Source organism: Delphinapterus leucas, chromosome 1 (assembly GCF_059928025.1).
Source record: "Delphinapterus leucas isolate spDelLeu-1000000601 "Yukka" chromosome 1, BTC_Dleu_Yukka2, whole genome shotgun sequence".
Taxonomy (NCBI): Eukaryota; Metazoa; Chordata; class Mammalia; order Artiodactyla; family Monodontidae; genus Delphinapterus; species Delphinapterus leucas.
The window spans coordinates 32,478,018-32,498,563 of NC_143129.1; the positions used below are offsets into that span (position 1 = coordinate 32,478,018).

General features: G+C 37.9%; 1 protein-coding gene across 1 annotated transcript in view; it reads right to left on the bottom strand.

The window, feature by feature from the left end:
* Positions 1-704: 704 nt before the first annotated feature.
* CATSPERE (catsper channel auxiliary subunit epsilon) overlaps positions 705-20,546 on the bottom strand; it is a 249,588-nt gene continuing 229,746 nt past the window's right edge. Inside the window, exons 20-22 of the mRNA XM_022579421.2 lie at positions 19,351-19,508; positions 7,689-7,742; positions 705-1,079 (exon numbers count right to left, since the gene is read on the bottom strand). Of these exons, the coding sequence (XP_022435129.2) occupies positions 926-1,079; positions 7,689-7,742; positions 19,351-19,508 (366 nt within the window). The 3' untranslated portion in view covers positions 705-925. The remainder of the gene's footprint in view (positions 1,080-7,688; positions 7,743-19,350; positions 19,509-20,546) is intronic.

Below are 20,546 nucleotides of genomic sequence, written 5' to 3' on the forward strand. Positions count from 1 at the left end.
CAATTCTTCTTCTTCTTCTTTTTTCTTCTTTTTTTCTTTTTTGGTGAGGGGAAAGGAGCCAATTTATGAAATTAAATAAAGTTCAATGAGGGAGTGAAGAACATGAACTAGGATACCACCGCCCTGGCTGGGCCCAGCACAGCTAAAGCTCAGCACACCATGTATCTCTGGCTTTTCCTCCCCATAAGCCAATTCTTTTAAATAAATCTCTTTATACACACACACACACACACACACACACACACACAAACACACACAAAATCTCCTGCTGCTTCTCCTCTAGGTGGATCTTGATTGTTCAAATACTAATTGCTTAGAAAGCTGTGGTCACATTTAGACAAGTTAAACAGCTTATTTTGAACATCAAAATCAAATTTGAAAACTTAAAATTAAGACAGAGTATTAGCCTCCTATTTTCAATATGATAAGTTATATTTCATATGTGAATCTACCATTAGAAAAACTTCTGAAATACCTTTGACAGACTATTTAAATTCACATATTTATTAAGTCTTTTATACATAAATTAACTACAGCCATATAAGGTTCATATGAAAAGTGTTTTGCAAAATAATAATATTTGACACATTTAAATATATTTTCAAAAATTTACTTTCATTCTTAGGAAGGATTGTAATAGCCAAACTTAGGTGGTTTTTAAACTTTTTAATTTTTTTTAAAGCCATGTAAGAGTATACAGACTACCTTAAGATAAAAGTGAACACATTAAGGATTAATTTAATAACATGCATATTATATTAAAATATTTCTATTTTGGGTAATTTAAGAACATATTTGAGATTTTGAATTTGATGATACTTACTATGAGCTTATACTTAGTATTTCTTGGTCAAACACACACACTCTCAATGAGTATATATACACACTCTTACTATATATTCATAGTAAATAAACTTTCATTTTTCTAATTATTCTTTTGTTTTCTTTCAGATTTGTGCAGTGGTTCATAAATATATTCTCTATAAATCCTCAAATAGTGAAAGTAGCTCAGAACAAGAATACTGCAGAACAGTAGCATCAGGAGAAAGAGGAAAGCTGCAACCATGTAAGCACTTGGACTGAAATAAGAAAAGAAAAATCATTAGAAGTCATTGTTCACTTCGGTTGTTAATTTTTTTAGTCAAATAATTTTTGAACAGCTAGCTGCTATGCCACTGTTCTCTGTTAATAACTAATAAGATTTATAAGACATCTTGTCTACCCTCAAGATGTTTACCTCTTAGTGTTTGAGTCTGACCAGGGAGGAAGATAGACTGTGTGACTGATCAATATAATGAGAGAAGGAAGGAAGTATAAAGCTCTATGGAAGCCAGGCATCAGGAAGAACTTCCAGTGGAGTTGACTTTTTTTTTTTTTGTGGTACGCGGGCCTGTCACTCTTGTGGTCTCTCCCGTCACGGAGCACAGGCTCTGGACGCGCAGGCTCAGCGGCCATGGCTCACGGGCCCAGCCGCTCCGCGGCATGTGGGATCTTCCTGGACCGGGGCACGGACCCGTGTCCCCTGCATCGGCAGGTGGACCCTCAACCACTGCGCCACCAGGGAAGCCTGGAGTTGACTTTTGAACTGAGTATAAAGTAAGAGTTAGCTAGATAGGATTAGGATTATTAGTATGAGCTATTTAGATAGAAATGTCCGGGAGTGGAGAAGAAGACTAAAGCGGGCATAACATTTTAGGCAAAGGGAGATGCATTTGCAAAGACGTGGAAGCACGAGAAAACTTTAAGATCAGCCCCAGACATTCTGGAACTAAAACTAGTTTAATGTGATTAGAATTTAGGTGGTGGGCTCAGTGGTTAGAGATGAGGAATCATAGGTTGCTCAAGGTGAGAAAGACAGCTTTCATCAAGCTACAGGGTATGAATTTTAGTCTAAGGGCAAGAGGGAGTTTCAGACATGTGATATAGCATTCTCATTTTAGAAGGATGATTCTGATTGTAGTGTGAAGAACGGATGAATGGGACTCATGGGTGTGGAGGGAGAAAACCAGTTATGAGGTTTTTGTAATAACCAAATATGGTGAGAGTTTTACTTAATTACTGGCTGTAGAAATGGATAGAAGTAAGATATATTTAGAAGTTAGATTGGATTGATCTTGGTGATTGTTAAGATGTGGGGTTTGAGAAATATGTTAGAATAAAGGATGTCTCCTAAATTTGGGGATGAGGTGACTCTGAGGATGGTAGCACCATTCACTGACATAGGAAATTCACAGGGAAGGACACTTTAGAGGGTATGTGTGAATACGGTTGGTTTACTTTTGGACATATCAAATTTGAGATACATGAGGGTCAACCAGGTATGTGTGTGTGTGTACACTTATGAGATACTACTTTCAGCTGGGATCCAGACATCTGCCTCTTCACCTCATGTTCCTCCCATCAGAGTAGATTTATTTCTTAAGCCAAACACTGTGCTGTTTTTTATTTGGTGTCTTGGTACCTGAATTTAGTTTTTAGTTCCCTTCTAAACCATATGTATTTGTTTGCAGTATTACACTTCCCCCAGTTCCCCAGTCTCATTAGTCTGACCTTCCTCCTCTGTGGATACAAGCTTAATCTAGCTCTAGTGAATAATTTCCTTCTTAGAAATTAATTAACTGACTTAATAAACCCTCTGATATATGCCAAGTACTGTGCTAGGTGCTGGGAAAACAATAATGAGTAAAAATAGATATGGTCTTCATCCTTAGAGAGCTTACATTTTAGTGGGGACATAATCATTAATCAGATAATGAGAAAATAAATATAAAATTGAACCTGTGATAAAAACTAAGTAGGAGAGGTATACAATGCAATGAAAGCTTACTATAGCAGGATTTAGCCTGGTGAATTGGCCAAGAAATGACCCCATGGGGAAAAGAAAATTATTCTAAAATTTGAAGAATTAAATAGAAGTGGAGTTGGTAAAGTTAAGTAGGTAAAGAGGGGAAGGAAGAGATTCCAAATAGAGGAAATAGCATGTGCAAAGCTCCTGCTATGGAACAGAGTATGGAGAAGACTGGGGATTGAAAGGAGGTTGATAGGTCTGGAGCTGAGAAAATGAGAGGCATATGATGCAAGATGAGACTGGAGACATAGGTACAGGCTAGAGCAGAAAAGGTCTTGTAGGCCATGTTAAGAAGTTCCCATTTTAAGGAAAGAAACTTAAGGGTTTTAAGCTACTAAAATTAGCATTATGAGTCTATTGCAGTAATTTGGATCAGAGATAATGGTAACTTGGATTAAAGTGGTGTGGTGGTGATGGGTTTGGTAAGAAGTGGATTCATTTAAGGGCAATTTAAGAGGTTAAATGAATGGGAGGCAGTGACTGGATGAGCTGGAGGAGAGAGAGAGAGAAAAAAAATGAATGTGATCCCTAGGTTTTTGTTTTTCATTTTTGACTGCTAGGTGTTTGGCTTGTACAGTTTGATGTGCTATTTCCTGAGTGAGGGAACATTGGAAAATAGAGTCGCCATATTTTTCAACTCCAGAGGGCACCATTCACATTACAGCCTATGTGAATGAATTCTGCTTCAGCTGTGCAATGACAATTCATAGGGCTGAATGCAATTACCTTGATAAGTTAGTTTTACAGTGGTACAAATAATGGGGTAAGGGAATGGGTGGTAAGATCATGAGTTCATTTTTGGCCATGTCCAGTTTGACCAGTCTTTGAGATATCTAAGAGAAGAGGTTAAGTAGAGAGTGGGATATATGGCCCTGGACTGGGCTAGAGATATGAGTTGGGAGTTGTGTGTTTATAGATACTAACTGAAATCATGGGTATGGATGAGCTTGCCAGAATGAGCAGCTCAGAAAACCAGGACTGAACCCTAAGGAAGGTCAACATTTAATGGCTGGTGATATACGTTGAGGCTGTCTTCACTAGAGAGAGAGAGAGAATGGCTACAGAAGGCTAGGAAAACCTATAGAGCAATATGGCAGCCAAAGGGAAAGTCAACACTAATGGAAGCTCAAATAAAATGTGGACTGAAAACTATCTGTCAGATTTAGTGTAGGCCAGTTGCAGCTCAAGATGGTGACAAAGGAGCCTCCTGAACTTACCTCCTTCCATGGACACACCTATCCTACAGCTGCATATAGAACAACTCCCTCTGAAAGAAATCCAGAAACTAGCTGAGCAACTCCTACACATTGGGTGAATGAGAAAAACCCACTCATGTAAAAACGAGTGGGAGAGACTGAGGCACAATCTCACCCAAACTCCTAGCCCCAGCAGAGCAACATACAATGACGAGGGAACTCACAAATCCTAGCTTCACCCTAAGGAGTTTGGATCCAATACCCAGTACCCCAACTTTTAAAACTTCCACCTGAGGGATGGGACCCCCAAACCCCTAGCTCTGAAAGCCAGCTAGGCTTTCATCCATCAGACCCACAAGGCTGTGGCAAACAAACGGGATCCTGAGAACTCTTGGTGGCTAACCCCCCCTCTCACTCCCCGCTCACAGACTGAAATGCCCATCTCCTGTCTTTCCATGAAAGAGACCTAGTTGCTTATCTTAAAAGCTGAGGGCTTCCCTGGTGGCGCAGTGGTTGGGAGTCCTCCTGCCAATGCAGGGGACATGGGTTCGTGCCCCGGTCCGGGAAGATCCCACATACCGCAGAGCGGCTGGGCCCGTGAGCCATGGCCGCTGAGCCGGCGCGTAAAAAGCTGAAATCTGAGGTTTAGTCTCCTAATATAACACAAATCTAGGGGCCAACTGCAATCTTCTGCAGAGACTGGGAAGCTGGCAGACGCCATCTTTGCGCTCTCCCTCTGCCTCTCCCCAGGTCACTGGTATCTCCCTGAAATGATGTTGTGCATACTTCTGATGCTCCAGTTTCTACAGCTGCTGCTCAGGGAGACGCACCTGAGCACACCTGTTATAGTCCCACAGGACTATAACAACTGTTCTTAACTGGCTATTCCCTTAGCGTTCAGCACAGAGGGAAGAGAAAGAAAGGCAATCTTCTGGTCTTTCTCTGAAAGAGGCCTACATGCATACTTTAAAAGCTGCTGCTTGAGGGTCCAGCTTCCAGCCAGGCTGCATCTAGGTTCTGACTGAGATCCTCCTCTTTGGGACACTAACAGGTGTTGGTACACCCTCAACTACTGGGAGACACTAAGAACTAAGAAGGCAGCTTGGACAATCACAACGGTTTAAAAGACAAACGACAGCTAGGGCTGGGCTGAACACTAAGTTCCATCTGGGAGAAGTGGCTCTTTTATCTATTGCATAGAAACCAACACAGAAAATCTAGGAAAATGAAGAAACAGAGAAATACATTCCAAACAGAAGAACAAGATAAAACTTCAGAAACAGACCTTAATGAAATGGAGATAAGTAATTGACCTGATAGAGTTCAAAATAATGGTCATAAAGATGCTCAGTGAAGTCAGGAGAACAATGCATGGAAAGTGAGAATTTCAACAGAGAGACAGAATATATAAGAAAGTACCAAACAGATTTAGTGCAGGTCAAAGCTATTCTAATGAGAAGTAACTGGTGAAGGTATGACAGAGAAAGCAGGCTGGATGGATTAGCAAAATAGGGATGGAATATAGGGAAATGAGGAGTATGAGAGTAAACAAGCCTTATAAGGAGTTGATCTTGCAAAAAGGTGGTGGCTGGAAGGGGATATAGTTGTTGTTGTTTTATTTGCTTAAAAAACTTGAGGGTGATTAAAAGCCTATTGGGGGCTTCCCTGGTGGCGCAGTGGTTGAGAGTCCGCCTGCCGATGCAGGGGACACAGGTTCGTGCCCCGGTCCGGGAGGATCCCACATGCCACGGAGCAGCTGGGCCCGTGAGCCATGGCCGCTGAGCCTGCGCGTCCGGAGCCTGTGCTCCGCAAAGGGAGAGGCCACAACAGTGAGAGGCCTGCGTACCGAAAAAAAAAAAAAAAAAAAGCCTATTGGAAGGATCTAGTTGTGAGGGAAAGTTGAATATATAGAAGAGAGATGGAATAATTGATTTGGAATTTTCCTTAGAAAGTGGGAAGGAATAGGGTTCAAGGCATAGGTAGAAGAATTATATTTAAAGAGGATGTAGAAGGATAGAAAGAGGAGAGAATGGGTTTAGATATTAGTTGGTTTATATGTTTGGAATCAGAAATAAAGGTCTGATGTCTTCTAATTTCCTGTCTGATAGCTTCTAATTTCTCTGTAAAGGTGAAAAAAAAGTTCATTTGATGATTGTTAAGGAAAGGAGGTCCAAGGAGCAAACTAATTAGATAAGGTCTGAAGCAGTTGTTATGGAAAGTGGAAACACTGGTTGACCAGAGAAAGAAAGTAAGATTTCCAGGTAGTGTTGGCGATGTATTTGAAGTTGGTGATCAATTTGCCCTGTTGTGTAACTTTCTTTACGGGGCTGCTCAGATATAATCACAAAGAAAGAAGGTAGTTAGGGGCTTGCCAGAGGGAGTGCCAAATTCCAGAAAGGTAAGAGAATACTAGAAAATGTTATTGAAATAATAGACTTTGTTTGAAATGTAAGGAAATAGGAGGTCAAAAAGGAGAGATTGAAAGTAGAGGTGGAGGTCCCAACGAGGATGAAGAAGAATTGTATCAGGTGTAGTTGAATTAACAAGCTGGGAAGGTCCTAGAGCCCGCGAGCCACAACTACTGAGCCTGCGTGCCACAACTACTGAAGCCTGTGCACCTAGAGCCTGTGCTCCACAACAAGAGAAGCCACTGCAATGAGAAGCCTGTGCACCACATGAAGAGTAGCCCCCCTCATGCCGCAACTAGAGAAGAACCTGCGTGCAGCAATGAAGACTCAACGCAGCCAAATAAATACATAAGTTGTATGTTTAAAAAGAAAAATCCAGCTACTGGGAGGTGAGCTGGGGCAAATAGGTGAGATCCCCCTTTACTCCCTCCTCTCCTCCCTAACTCACCAACTCCCCCTTCTGTTGGTGGATACTTGGGTGGATGTATGTTCTTAATATTCATCTAAATCAAACATACAAATCTAATGAGAAAGAGAAGTTGCTGCAGAAAGGCTATGCATGTTTCCTAAAGTTTCCTAGAAACCAGGCATGGCTTATCTCATTTGCAGATTATTCACACCATTAACCTCCGATTAGCATAAAAAATTGAGGAGTCAGTAATATTTAGAGTAGGGCCATAAGTAACTTAAGTGTTTGTGGTCCACTCTTGTTTAACATTTTCCAAAACAAACAAAAAAATAAAAACACAGCACAGAGAAGTAGAGTCATCTGCCATCCCAACATTTGTATTAAGACTTTTCACTCTGCTCTCCAAGGAAACTAAAGCTGAGTCCAGAGAAATGCCTTTACTACCCGTTTCCTGTATGTATTGGAATGATGGCCAGTGGTCAAGGGCTGACTCAGGGTCATTGGGGCACAGCCACTGTCCTCTCCCTGTCCCCACTGCTGCAGTCTACCATCTGCCCTTAGGTGGAGTTGAAAGACGCTTTTGATTGGGAAGACAATGGCTGTTGAGGGGGATGAACAAAAGGCGACCCAACTGCAGCAACAATTTTCAGGAATTCCTACTTGCTGTATCCCTGGTTTAGTAGATACATACAATTTTTAGGATGTCACGTGTAGGACAGAAGTATTAGTGTCCCAGGAAGATAGGGGAGACATCTGTTTCCTTTTTAGCTGCCACCGTATCCTTTACAACTTCCCTCATTAAAGACTGATCAGGCACCAGTCGTTACCTGGGAATCACTCCAAAGGTCTCTATTGCAAATATAGTGGTGAGGTTACAGAAACTGCAAATTAGAAAAATAATATTAAAGATTAAATTAAATACAGTGTATTACAAGACTCCCTGCACATCTCTATGGTAACAACCAAATCATGTATAATCTTAGTTAAGGTGTCATTTTCTTTTTTATTTTTTCTTTCAAGATAGTTAATAATTTTATTATTACTAAAAGAAATTTTTATCAAACTGAGCATTACCTTCCATTTTACAGAGAAAAATCTCCACTATAGAGTAAGGAATGAGAATTATTAATGATGAATTATGTAATTTCATTTAAATCACATCTATATGACAAACTATCAAGTTGGTTAGTTAGTCTACGAAGAATTTGATATATTTATAAATCAAAGGCCTTTATAATTAAGAAAATTACTATATTTAAATATATACTCCCTTCTTTGTTCTGCTGATAATTTCACTGCAAAATCATGGTTGGTAGACTGACATCAAAGAAGACTTGCTAAGAATTTTGTTCCGTTAAGTGGACAACTTCACTAATTTCATTAGCTTTTTTTTTTGAGTCTTTTTTTAAAATTGAAGTACAGTATAGCTGATTTTCAAGGTTGTGTTAATTTCAGTGTAAAACAAAGTGATTCAGTTATACATATATCTATTCTTTTTCAGATTCTTTTCCCTTATAGGTTATTATAAAATATCTAGTATAGTTCCTTGTGCTAAACTATAGGTTGGTTGTTGGTTATCTATTTTGTATATAGTAGTCTGTATATGTTAATCCCAACCTCTTAATTTATCCCTCCTGGCTCTTTCCCCTTTGGTAACCATAAATTTGTTTTCTATGTCTGTGAGTCTATTTCTATGTTGTAAATATGTTCATATTTATCTTTTCTTTCTTTCCTTTTTTTTTTTTTGATTCCACATATAAGTGGTATCAATATGATATTTTTCTTTCTCTGTCTGGCTTACTTCACTTAGTATGATAATCTCTAGGTCCATCCATGTTGCTGCAAATGGGTATAACATCTTTATCCATTCATCTGTCAATGAACATTTAAGTTGCTTCCATGTCTTGGCTATTGTAAATAGTGCTGCAGTGAGATTAGGGCACATGTGTCTTTACAAATTACAGTTTTCTCCAGATATGCCCCCGAGTGGGATCCCTTGATCATATGGTAACTCTATTTTTAGTTTTTAAAGAAACCTCCATACTGTTCTCCATAGTGGCTGTACCAATTTACATTCCCACCAACAGTGCAAGAGGGTTCCCTTTTCTCCACACCCTCTCCAGCATTGTTATTTGTAGACTTTTTGATGATGGCCATTCTAACCAGTGTGAGGTGATACATCAGTGTAGTTTTGATTCGCATTTCTCTGATAATTAGTGATGTTGACCATTTTTTTCACATGCTTATTCACCATCTGTATGCCTTCGTTGGAGAAATGTCTATTTAGATCTTCTGCTCATTTTTTGATTGGGTTGTTTTTTGATATTGAACTATATGAGCTGTTTGTATACTTTGGAAATTAATGCCTTGTCGGTAGCATTGTTTGCAGGTATTTTCTCCCAGTCTGTAAGTTGCCTTTTCATTTCGTCTATGGTTTCTTTTGCTATGCAAAAGCTTTTAAGTTTAATTAGGCCCCATTTGCTTATTTTTGTTTTTATTTCTATTATTCTAGGAGATGATCCAAAAACATATTGCTGTGATTTATGTCAAAGAGTGTTCTGCCTATGTTTTCTTTTTTTTTGAATTTTATTTATTTTTTTATATAGCAGGTTCTTATTAGTTATCCATTTTATACACATCAGTGTATACATGTCAATCCCAATCTCCCAGTTCATCCCACCCCCCCGCCACCGTGGCTTTCCTCCCTTTGTGTCCATATGTTTGTTCTCTACATATGTTTGTTCTCTACATCTGTGTCTCAATTTCTGCCCTGCAAACCAGTTGATCTGTACCATTTTTCTAAGTTCCACATATATGTGTTAATATACGATATTTGTTTTTCTCTTTCTGACTTTCTTCACTCTGTATGACAGTCTCTAGATGCATCCACATCTCTACAAATGGCCCAATTTTGTTCCTTTTTATGGCTGAGTAATATTCCATTGTATATATGTACCACATCTTCTTTATCCATTCGTCTGTTGATGGGCATTTAGGTTGTTTGCATGACCTGGCTATTGTACATAGTGTGGCAATGAACATTGGGGTGCATGTGTCTTTTTGAATTATGGTTTTCTCTAGGTATATGCCCAGTAGTGGGATTGCTGGGTCATATGGTAATTCTATTTTCAGTTTTTTAAGGAACCTCCATACTGTTCTCCATAGTGGCTGTATCAATTTACATTCCCACCAACATTGCAAGAGGGTTCCCTTTTCTCCACACCCTCTCCAGCATTTGTTGTTTGTAGATTTTCTGATGATACCCATTCTGACTTGTGTGAGGTGATACCTCATTATAGTTTTCATTTGCAATTCTCTAATAATTAGTGATGTTGAGCAGCTTTTCATGTGCCTCTTGGCCATCTGTATGTCTCCTTTGGAGAAATGTCCATTTAGGTATTCTGGCTATTTTTTTTTAAACATTTTTTGATTGGGTTGTTTGTTTTTTTAATATTGAGCTGCATGATCTGTTTATATATTTTGGAGATTAATCCTTTGTCCATTAATTCATTTGCAAATATTTTCTCCCATTCTGAGGGTTGTCTTTTTGTCTTGTTTGTAGTTACCTTTGCTTTGCAAAAGCTTGTACATTTCATTAGGTCCCATTTGTTTATTTTTGTTTTTATTTCCATTACTCTAGGAGGTGGATCAAAAAAGATCTTGCTGTGATTTACGTCAGAGAGTGTTCTTCCTATGTTTTCCTCTAAGAGTTTTATAGTATCTTGTTTTACATTTAGGTCTTTAATCTATTTTGAGTTTATTTTTGTGTATGGTGTTAGGGAGTGTTCTAATTTCATTCTTTTACATGTAGATGTCCAGTTTTCCCAGCACCACTTATTGAAGAGACTGTCTTTTCTCTATTGTATATCCTTGCCTCCTTTGTCATAGATTAGTTGACCATAGGTGTGTGGGTTTATCTCTGGGCTTTCTATCCTGTTCCATTGATCTATATTTCTGTTTTTGTGCCAGTACCATATTGTCTTGATTACTGTCACTTTGTAGTATAGTCGGAAGTCCGGGAGTCTGAGTCCTCCAGCTCGGTTTTCTTCCCTCAAGACTGCTTTGGTTATTCAGGGTCGTTTGTGTCTCCACACAAATTTTAAGATTTTTTGTTCTAGTTCTGTAAAAAATGCCACTGGTAATTTGATAGGGATTGCATTGAATCTGTAGATTGCTTTGGGTAGTATAGTCATTTTCACAATATTGATTTTTCCAATCCAAGAACATGGTATATCTCTCCATCTGTTTGTATCATCTTTAATTTCTTTCATCAGTGTCTTATAGTTTTCTGCATATAGGTCTTTTGTTTCCCTAGGTCGGTTTATTCCTAGGTATTTTATTCTTTTTGTTACAATGGTAAATGCAAGTGTTTCCTTAATTTCTCTTTCAGATTTTTCATCATTAGTGTATAAGAATGCAAGAGATTTCTGTGCATTAATTTTGTATCCTGCTACTTTACCAAATTCATTGATTAGCTCTAGTAGTTTTCTGGTGGCATCTTTAGGATTCTCCATGTATAGCATCATGTCATCTGCAAACAGTGACAGTTTTATTTCTTCTTTTCCAATTTCTATTCCTTTTATTTCTTTTTCTTCTCTGATTGCCATGGCTAGGACTTCCTAAACAATATTGAATAATAGCAGTGAGAGTGGACGTCCTTGCCTTGTTCCAGATCTTAGAGGAAATGCTTTCAGTTTTTCACCATTGAGAATGATGTTTGCTGTGGGTTTGTCATATATGGCCTTTATTATGTTGAGGTAGGTTCCCTCTATGCCCACCTTCTGGAGAGTTTTTATCATAAATCGGTGTTGAATTTTGTCAAAAGCTTTTTCTGCATCTATTGAGATGATCATATGGTTTTTCTTCTTCAATTTGTTAATATGGTGTATCACATTGATTGATTTTCCTATATTGAAGAATGCTTGCATCCCTGGGATAAATACCACCTGATCATGGTGTATGATCCTTTTAATGTGTTATTGGATTCTGTTTGCTAGTATTTTGTTGAGGATTTTTGCATCTATATTCATCAGTGATATTGGTCTGTAATTTTCTTTTTTGTAGTATCTTTTTTTTTCTTTTTTTTGCGGTACGCTGGCCTCTCACTGTTGTGACCTCTGCCGTTGTGGTGCACAGGCTCCAGATGCACAGGCTCAGCAGCCATGGCTCACGGGCCTAGCCGCTCTGTGGCATGTGGGATCTTCCTAGACCGGGGCACAAACCCATGTCCCCTGCATCGGCAGGTGGACTCTCAATCACTGCGCCACCAGGGATGCCCTGTTGGAAGATTTTTAATCACAGTTTCAATTTCATTACTTGTGATTGGTCTGTTCATATTTTCTATTTCTTCCTGGTTCAGTCTTGGAAGGTTATGCCTTTCTAAGAATTTGTCCGTTTCTTCCAGGTTGTCCATTTTATTGGCGTAGAGTTGTTTGTAGTAGTCTCTTACGATGCTTTGTATTTCTGCGGTGTCTGTTGTAACTTCTCCTTTTGCATGTCTAATTTTATTGATTTGAGTTCTCTCCCTCTTTTTCTTGATGAGTCTGGCTAATGGTTTATCAATTTTGTTTATCTTCTGAAAGAACCAGCTTTTAGTTTTATGGATCTTTCCTATTGTTTTCTTTGTTTCTATTTCATTTATTTTTGCTCTGATCTTTATGATTTCTTTCCTTCTGCTGACTTTGGGTTTTATTTGTTCTTCTTTCTCTAGTTCCTTTAGGTGTAAAGGAACCTGCATCCCATAGGTTTTGGATCATCGCGTGATCATTGTCATTTGTCTCCAGGTATTTTTTGATTTCTTCTTTGATTTCTCCAGTGATCTCTTGGTTTTTTAGTAACCTATTGTTTAGCCTCCATGTTTTTGTGTTTTTTACATTTTTTCCCTGTAATTGATTTCTAATCTCACGGTGCTGTCATCAGAAAAGATGCTTGATATGATTTCAATTTTCTTAAATTTACTGAGGCTTGATTTGTGTGCCAGGATGTGATCTATCCTGGAGAATGTTCTGTGCGCACTTGAGAAGACAGTGTATTCTGTTGTTTTGGGATGGAATGTCCTATAAGTATCAGTTAAGTTCATCCTGTTTAATGTTTCGTTTAAAGCTTGTGTTTCCTGATTTATTTTCATTTTGGATGATCTGTCCATTGGTGAAAGTGGGGTGCTAAATTCCCCTACTATATTTGTGTTACTATCGATTTCCACTTTTACGGCTGTTAGCATTTGCCTTATATATTGAGGTGCTCCTTTGTTGAGTGCATAAATAATTACAATTGTTATATCTTCTTTTTGGATTGATCCCTTGATCATTATGTAGTATCCTTCTATGTCTCCTGTAATAGTCTTTATTTTAAAGTCTATTTTGTCTGATATGAGAATTGCTACTCCAGCTTTCTTTTGATTTCCATTGGCATGGAATATCTTTTTCCATCCCCTCACTTTCAGTCTGTATGTGTCCCTAGGTCTGAAGTGGGTCTCTTGTAGACAGCATATGTATGGGTCTTGTTTTTGTATCCATTCAGCAAACCTGTGTTTTTGGTTGGAGCATGTAATCCATTCACGTTTAAGGTAATTATCGATATGTATGTTCCTATGACCATTTTCTTAATTGTTTTGGGTTTGTTTTTGTAGGCCCTTATCTTCTCTTGTGTTTCTCACTTAGAGAAGCTCCTTTAGCATTTTTTGTAGAACTGTTTTGGTGTTGCTGAATTCTCTTAGCTTTTGCTTGTCTGTAAAGCTTTTGATTTCTCCATCAAATCTGAATGAGATCCTTGCCGGGTAGAGTAATCTTGGTTGTAGGTTCTTCCCTTTCATCACTTTAAATATGTCATGCCACCCCCTTCTGGTTTGTAGAGTTTCTGCCGAGAAATCCGCTAACCGTATGGGAGTTCCCTTGTATGTTATCTGTTGTTTTTCCCTTGCTGCTTTCAATAATTTTTCTTTGTCTTTAATTTTTGCCAATTTGATTACTATGTGCCTTGGCGTGTTTCTCCTGGGTTTATCCTGTATTGGACTCTCTGCACTTCCTGGACTTGGGTGGCTATTTCCTTTCCCATGTTAGGGAAGTTTTTGACTATAATCACTTCAAATATTTTCTCAGGTCCTATCTCTCTCTCTTCTCCTTCTGGGACCCCTATAATGCGAATGTTGTTGCGTTTAATGTCCCAGAGGTCTCTTAGGCTGTCTTCATGTCTTTTCATTCTTTTTTCTTTATTCTGTTCCACAGCAGTGAATTCCACCATTCTGTCTTCCAGGTCACTTATCCGTTCTTTGCCTCAGTTATTCTGCTATTGATTCCTTGTAGTGTAGTTTTCATTTCAGTTATTGTATTGTTCATCTCTGTTTGTTCTTTAATTCTTCTAGGTCTTTGTTAAACATTTCTTGCATCTTCTCAATCTTTGCCTCCATTCTTTTTCTGAGGTGAGGTCCTGGATCATCTTCACTCTCATTATTCTGAATTTTTTTTCTGGAAGGTTGCCTATCTCCACTTCATTTAGTTGTTTTTCTGGGGTTTTATCTTGTTCCTTCATCTGATACATAGCCCTCTGCCTTTTCATCTTGTCTATCTTTCTGTGAATGTGGTTTTTGTTCCATGGGCTGCAGGATTCTAGTTCTCCTTGCTTCTGCTGTCTGCACTCTGGTGGATGAGGCTATCTCAGAGGTTTGTGCAAGTTTCCTGATGGAAGGGACTGGTGGTGAGTAGAGCTGCATGTTGCTCTGGTGGGCAGAGCTCAGTAAAACTTTAATCTGCTTGTCTGCTGATGGGTGGGGCTGGGTTCCCTCCCTGTTGGTTGTTTGGCCTGAGGCAACCCAACACTGGAGCTTATCCGGGCTCTTTGGTGGAGATAATGGTGGATCTGGAAGGGCTCACTCCAAGGAGTACTTCCCAGAACTTCTGCTGCCAGTGTCCTTGTCCTCATGGTGAGACACAGCCACCCCCCTACCTATTCAGGAGACCCTCCAACACTAGCAGGTGGTCTGGCTTAGTCTCCTATGGGGTCACTGCTCCTTCCCTGGGTCCTGATGTGCACACTACTCTGTGTGTGCCCTCCAAGAGTGGAGTCTCTGTTTCCCCCAGTCCTGTCAAAGTCCTGCAATCAAATCCTGCTAGACTTCAAAGTCTGGGTCTCTAGGAATTCCTCCTCCTGTTGCCGGAACCCCCAGGTTGGGAAGCCTGACATGGGTCTCAGAACCTTCACTCCAGTGGGTGGACTTCTGTGGTATAAATGTTCTCCAGTTTGTGAATCACCCACCCAGCAGTTATGGGATTTTATTTTATTGTGATTGCGCCCCTCCTACCATCTCATTGTGGCTTCTCCTTTGTCTTTGGATGTGGGATATCTTTTCTGGTGAGTTCCAATGTCTTCCTGTTGATGATTGTTCAGCAGTTAGTTGTGATTCCGGTGCTCTTGCAAGAGGGAGTGAGAGCACGTCCTTTTACTCCACCATCTCGAACCAATCTCCCTTCCTGTTTTCTTCTGGGAGTTTTATAGTATCCAGTCTTACATTTAGCTCTTTAATCTATTTTGGGTTTATTTTTGTGTATGGTGTTAGAGAATGTTCTAATTTCATTATTTTACATGTAACTATCCAGTTTTCCCAGCACCACTTATTGAAGAGACTGTCTTTTTTCCATTGTATATTCTTGCCTCCTTTGTCATAGATTAGTTGACCATAGGTGTGTGGGTTTACCTATGGGCTTCCTATCCTTTTCCACTGATCTATATTTCTCTTTTTGTGCGCCAGTACCATACTGTCTTGATTACTGTAGCTTTGTAGTATAGTCCAAAGTCAGGGAGCCTGATTCTGCCAGCTCCATTTTTCCTTCTCAATATTGCTTTGGCTAATCCGGATCTTTTGTGTTTCCATACAAATTGTAACATTTTTTGTTCTAATTCTGTTAAAAATACCATTGATAATTTGATAGGGATTGCATTGAATCTGTAGATTGTCTTGGGTAGTATAGTCATTTTGACAATATTGACTCTTCCAATCCAAGAACCCACTATATCTATCTGTTTGTATCATCTTTGATTTCTTTCATCAGTATCTTATAGTTTTGAGAGTACAGGTCTTTTGCCTCCTTAGGTAGGTTTATCCCTAGGTATTTTATCTCTCGTAATTTAGCATATTGCTTGGAATGAGACAGGATGTAACTAAATAAACATTAATAATATGATTTCACCTATCTTCGTGTGGGAGAAGAGACAGGAAAAGAACTTAGTTTTATTGAGTGCTTGCTATGTGCCCAGCAAAGTTAGGGATTTTTACCCAGGTTCTTCATTTAATTCTTAGGATACTATAAGATAGCTATTACTGACTCATTTCACAGATAAATAAGCTCAAAGAGACTAAACAATTTGCTTAAGACTAGATGTTACTAGTGGCAAAATTAGGACTCAAATCAAAGTAGACTCTCTAGCATAATGTTCTCAAGGTCGATCAACATTATCTCAAGTGGTAAGATTTCCTTCTTTTTATGACCAGTTAATATTCCATACCACATTTTCTTTGTCCATTCATCCATCCTTGGACACTTATGTTATTTCCATATACTGGCAATTGTAAATAATGCTGCAATGAACATGCGGGTATATATATCTTTTTAAGTTAGTGTTTTTGTTTTCTTTAGATAAATATGCAGGGTTGGAATAGTTGGATCATATGGTAGTTCTATTTTTAATATTTTGGGGAACCTCCATACTGTTTTCCATAGTAGCTGCATAAATTTACATTCCCACCAACAGTGCACAAGTGTTCCCTTTTCTTCACATCCTCATCAACACGTATCTCTTGTCTTTTTGATAATAGCCATTCCAACAGGTGGTTTTGAGTTGTATTTCTCTGATGATTACTGATGTTGGGCACCCTTTTATGTACCCGTTTCATGTATGTCTTCTTTGGAAAAATGTCTAATCAAGTCCTTGGCCCATTTTAAAATTGTTTTGTGGTTTTTTTGTTTTTGTTTTTGCTATTGAGTAGTATGAGTTCTTTATATATTTAGATATTAACCCGTTATCAGCTATATGATTTGTAAATATTTTCTCCCATTCTGTAGGTTGCCTTTTCATTTTGTTGATGGTTTCCTTTGCTGTGCAGAGCTTTTTAGCTTGATGTAGTCCCGTGTGTTTATTTTTGCTTTTGTTGCCTTTGCTTTTGGTGTCAAATAAAAACAAATTGCTGCAAAGACTGACATCAGGGAGCTTATCACCTATGTTTTCTTCTAGGAATTTTATGGTTTCAGGGCTTATGTTCAAGTTTTTAATCCATTTGGGTTAATTTTTTGTATGGTGTTAGATAGTGGTCCAGTATCAATCTTTCACAGGTGGCTGTCCAATTTTCCCAACACCATTTATTGAAGAGACTGTCCTTTCCCTACTATATATTCTTGGCTCTTTTGTCATAAATTAAGTGACTGTATATGTGTGAGTTTCTTTCCAGGGATTTCTATTTTGTTCCATTGATCTATGTGTCTGTTTTTATGTCAGTACCATACTGTTTTGATTACTGCAGCTTTGCAATATAGTTTGGAATCAGGGAGTGTGACGCTTCCAACTTTGGTCTTCTTTATTAAGACTGCTTTGGCTTTTTGGGGTCTTTTGCAGTTCCATACACATTTCAGGATAGTTTGTTCTATTTCTGTGAAAAATATCATTGGAATTTTTATAGGGATTGCTTTGAATCTGTAGATTGCTTGGGTAATATGGAACTTTTCTTTCTCTTCATTTTTTCTTTTATTTGAGGAGTTTTCTGCTCAGCTCCTTTTCTCATCACCCTCAATTCCTTCACTGTGGGTATCTCCTAAAAGCTCTTTTCTTTTCATAAGTCAGTTAACTTATGTGTGCTCATGGAGTCACTATAGAAGATGCCCATGTTTGTGTTTTCAAAACTCTTTATCATCAGCTATTCCCTCCAACTCAAGGCCCAAATTAAAATTTTTAACTGTTTATAGGACATCTTCACTCAGATATGTCATTGTCCTCTCAAATGCAAAGTCAGAACTCTTAGAAAAAGAAAGACCTCAAAGAAAAACCACCTCAGTGTCTACTGTGGTCAAGGAAAATATCATAATTTTTAATCACCTAGTCTAGAAAACTTGAGACCATATCAGTTCCTTCTTTTCCTTCATTTGCCACACTAGATCAATATAATATCTCTTTTCCTGATAAATATTTATTAGACTTTTCCCTTTCTTTCCACTCCTCCTGCCAACAGGGCTTCCTTTGACCCTTGTCTTGTTAATTCCACTCCTCTCATTTATCTGCAATTTATCTTCCTTTTATAAGATTCTTTATTCTCAGGCTAATTTTCCTAGAACTATACTCTCATCACAACACTCCCCTAGTAAAGATACTAAAGAGGCTCTCTAGGACATGGTTTGAAATTGAATTCAACATTATGAATTGCCTCGAATTCGTCTGCACCCTTTGTTTTTTACCTTCCTCACTCAAAGTATTTTCCACTTTCTTTCATGACTCCACGAGCCATAGACAATATGTTAATATTCAGCTTCATTCCATTATTAGTGTGATTTCTTTCATCTGAAGGGTCTATCTTACTTCTCTGGCAATATAAATTCTTAATGCTCCCTGTCCTCCGGAAGTTTTCTCCTGATGCTCAAGATAGCATTGATTTTTTCCCATCTCTGAATTATTATTATGCCTATCAATAATACAAATAATTATATTTGAAAAATATATCATGTGTTTGCTCTGATTTAACCTCCCTTGGTTTTATGTGTACCCTCCACTCTTCCTTCCCCAACCAGTTTAATTACAAGCATCTTAAAGGCTGAGATTATCCTTATGCTCTATTTGCATCTATCATAGCAATGAAACATAGTAAAGTACTCAGAATGTAATTGTGAATCGATTAATTTAATTAATGTTTAACATGAAATCTTATCTCCCACTCCCATAGAATGTTTAACAGGATTGCTCCAAAATGAAAAAACAAATATGACAGGTATACCTTGGAGAGGTGGGTTCAGTTTCAAACCACCGCAATAAAATGAATACTGCAATAAAGTGAGTCACACAAACTTTTTGCTTTCCCAGTGGGTGTAAAAGTTATTTTTACACTATACTGTAGTCTATTAAGTGTGCAATAGCATTATGTCTAAAAAAAGACTGTGCATACCTTAATTAAAAAATACTTTATTTCTCAAAAAATGCTAACAATCACCAGAGCCTTCAACAAATCATAATCTTTTTGCTGGTGGAGGGTTTGAAATATTGCAAGAATTACTAAAATGTGACACAGAGACATGAAGTGAGCAAATGCTGTTAGAAAAACGGCTCTGACAAACCTGCTTGACAAAGGGTTGCTACAAACCTTCAGTTTGTAAATTGAAGCACGATAAAGTGAGGCATAATAAAATGAGGTATGCTTTTAATTGGATAGCTGGGTGGTATCAAATTAAATCAAGAAAACAAAAATTTAATTTTTAGGAACTAAGGCGAAAACTATTATAATGGAACATTTATATTCACCTATAGTTTGGATCCAGGATCTTCACACGAAACACATACATTCCAGAATGGTCCAAGGGCCAAACTAAATGGTTACGGTTAGACTTGTTGATAATCTCATATGGTTGATTTAAGTCTCCTGGTTTTCCAATAGCATAAGAAAAACAGTGCTTATAGTTCTGAGTAGAAAACAAAGACAAAAACCTTTAGGTCATTAGCTGACTTTAATATACAAAATTATATACTCATATATTTATTTTGGAAAATTATTTAGAGATATAATAGTTATTCCTATCTCTTCTATCATTTTCGTGTAGTATAGTATTTTTAGAGGCTATCTTGGGTTCAAGTTTGATAAAAAGTGAAGCTTAGTGAAAGAAAATGCTGTGTTTATTTATTTGCAAACAATAATACATTAAGGTGTTGAGAATCTGTAAGCATTTAATTTCCCTAAATTGAAAACCACAAAATCCTTCAAGGGTGCTTAATTTGGGACAGACACTATTTTGATCATAAGGTATGGATACAGTAGTCAAATCTTCCCCTAAGACTTTTATTTATCCCCATTACCACTACTGTCTCTCTGTGGGTCTCATTTATTTATCTCCTGTTCCCTTTTTAAAAAGCATAAACACTGTATATTTTTAAAGTCACTTTATTAAAGCTAAGGTAATAAAATAAAATCCTAAAATAATGCATGGCATTTCTTCTGGATTCTTGTAGGTCCTGTATGCTTTCACACCCTACTTAAAGTCTTGCTTGTCTCTCTGTCATGTATTCTCAGTGAGGCTGAATTTTTCTATAGCTTTTGAGTGAGTAACTCCCATTTATTCAAGTGGTATTTATTTCTTGTTCTTTCCTTCATATTCTCCCTACATTTTGACATTTTTCAATATGCAGATATTGTATTCTTTCTTAACTCTACTTAGTTTTGGAGATAATCAGGACAGTTCATATAGTTCCGTTATTTGGCTATGTGATCTGGTATACATAGAAGTCCCTTCTATAGCTCTCTCATTTTACCTCTATTTATATATACTCCAGTATTTACCCTCCTGTTTGAAAATTTTTTTTGAAGGTGAATATTGCCTTCACACTGAAAATTCCTCTACTTTCCTTCTTTACAGGTCATTTTCTTTTACATAGGTGAATAATTCCATAATTATATTTTAATTATAAGTCCCATCCCTAAAACTCTTAACGATTTTTTACAATTT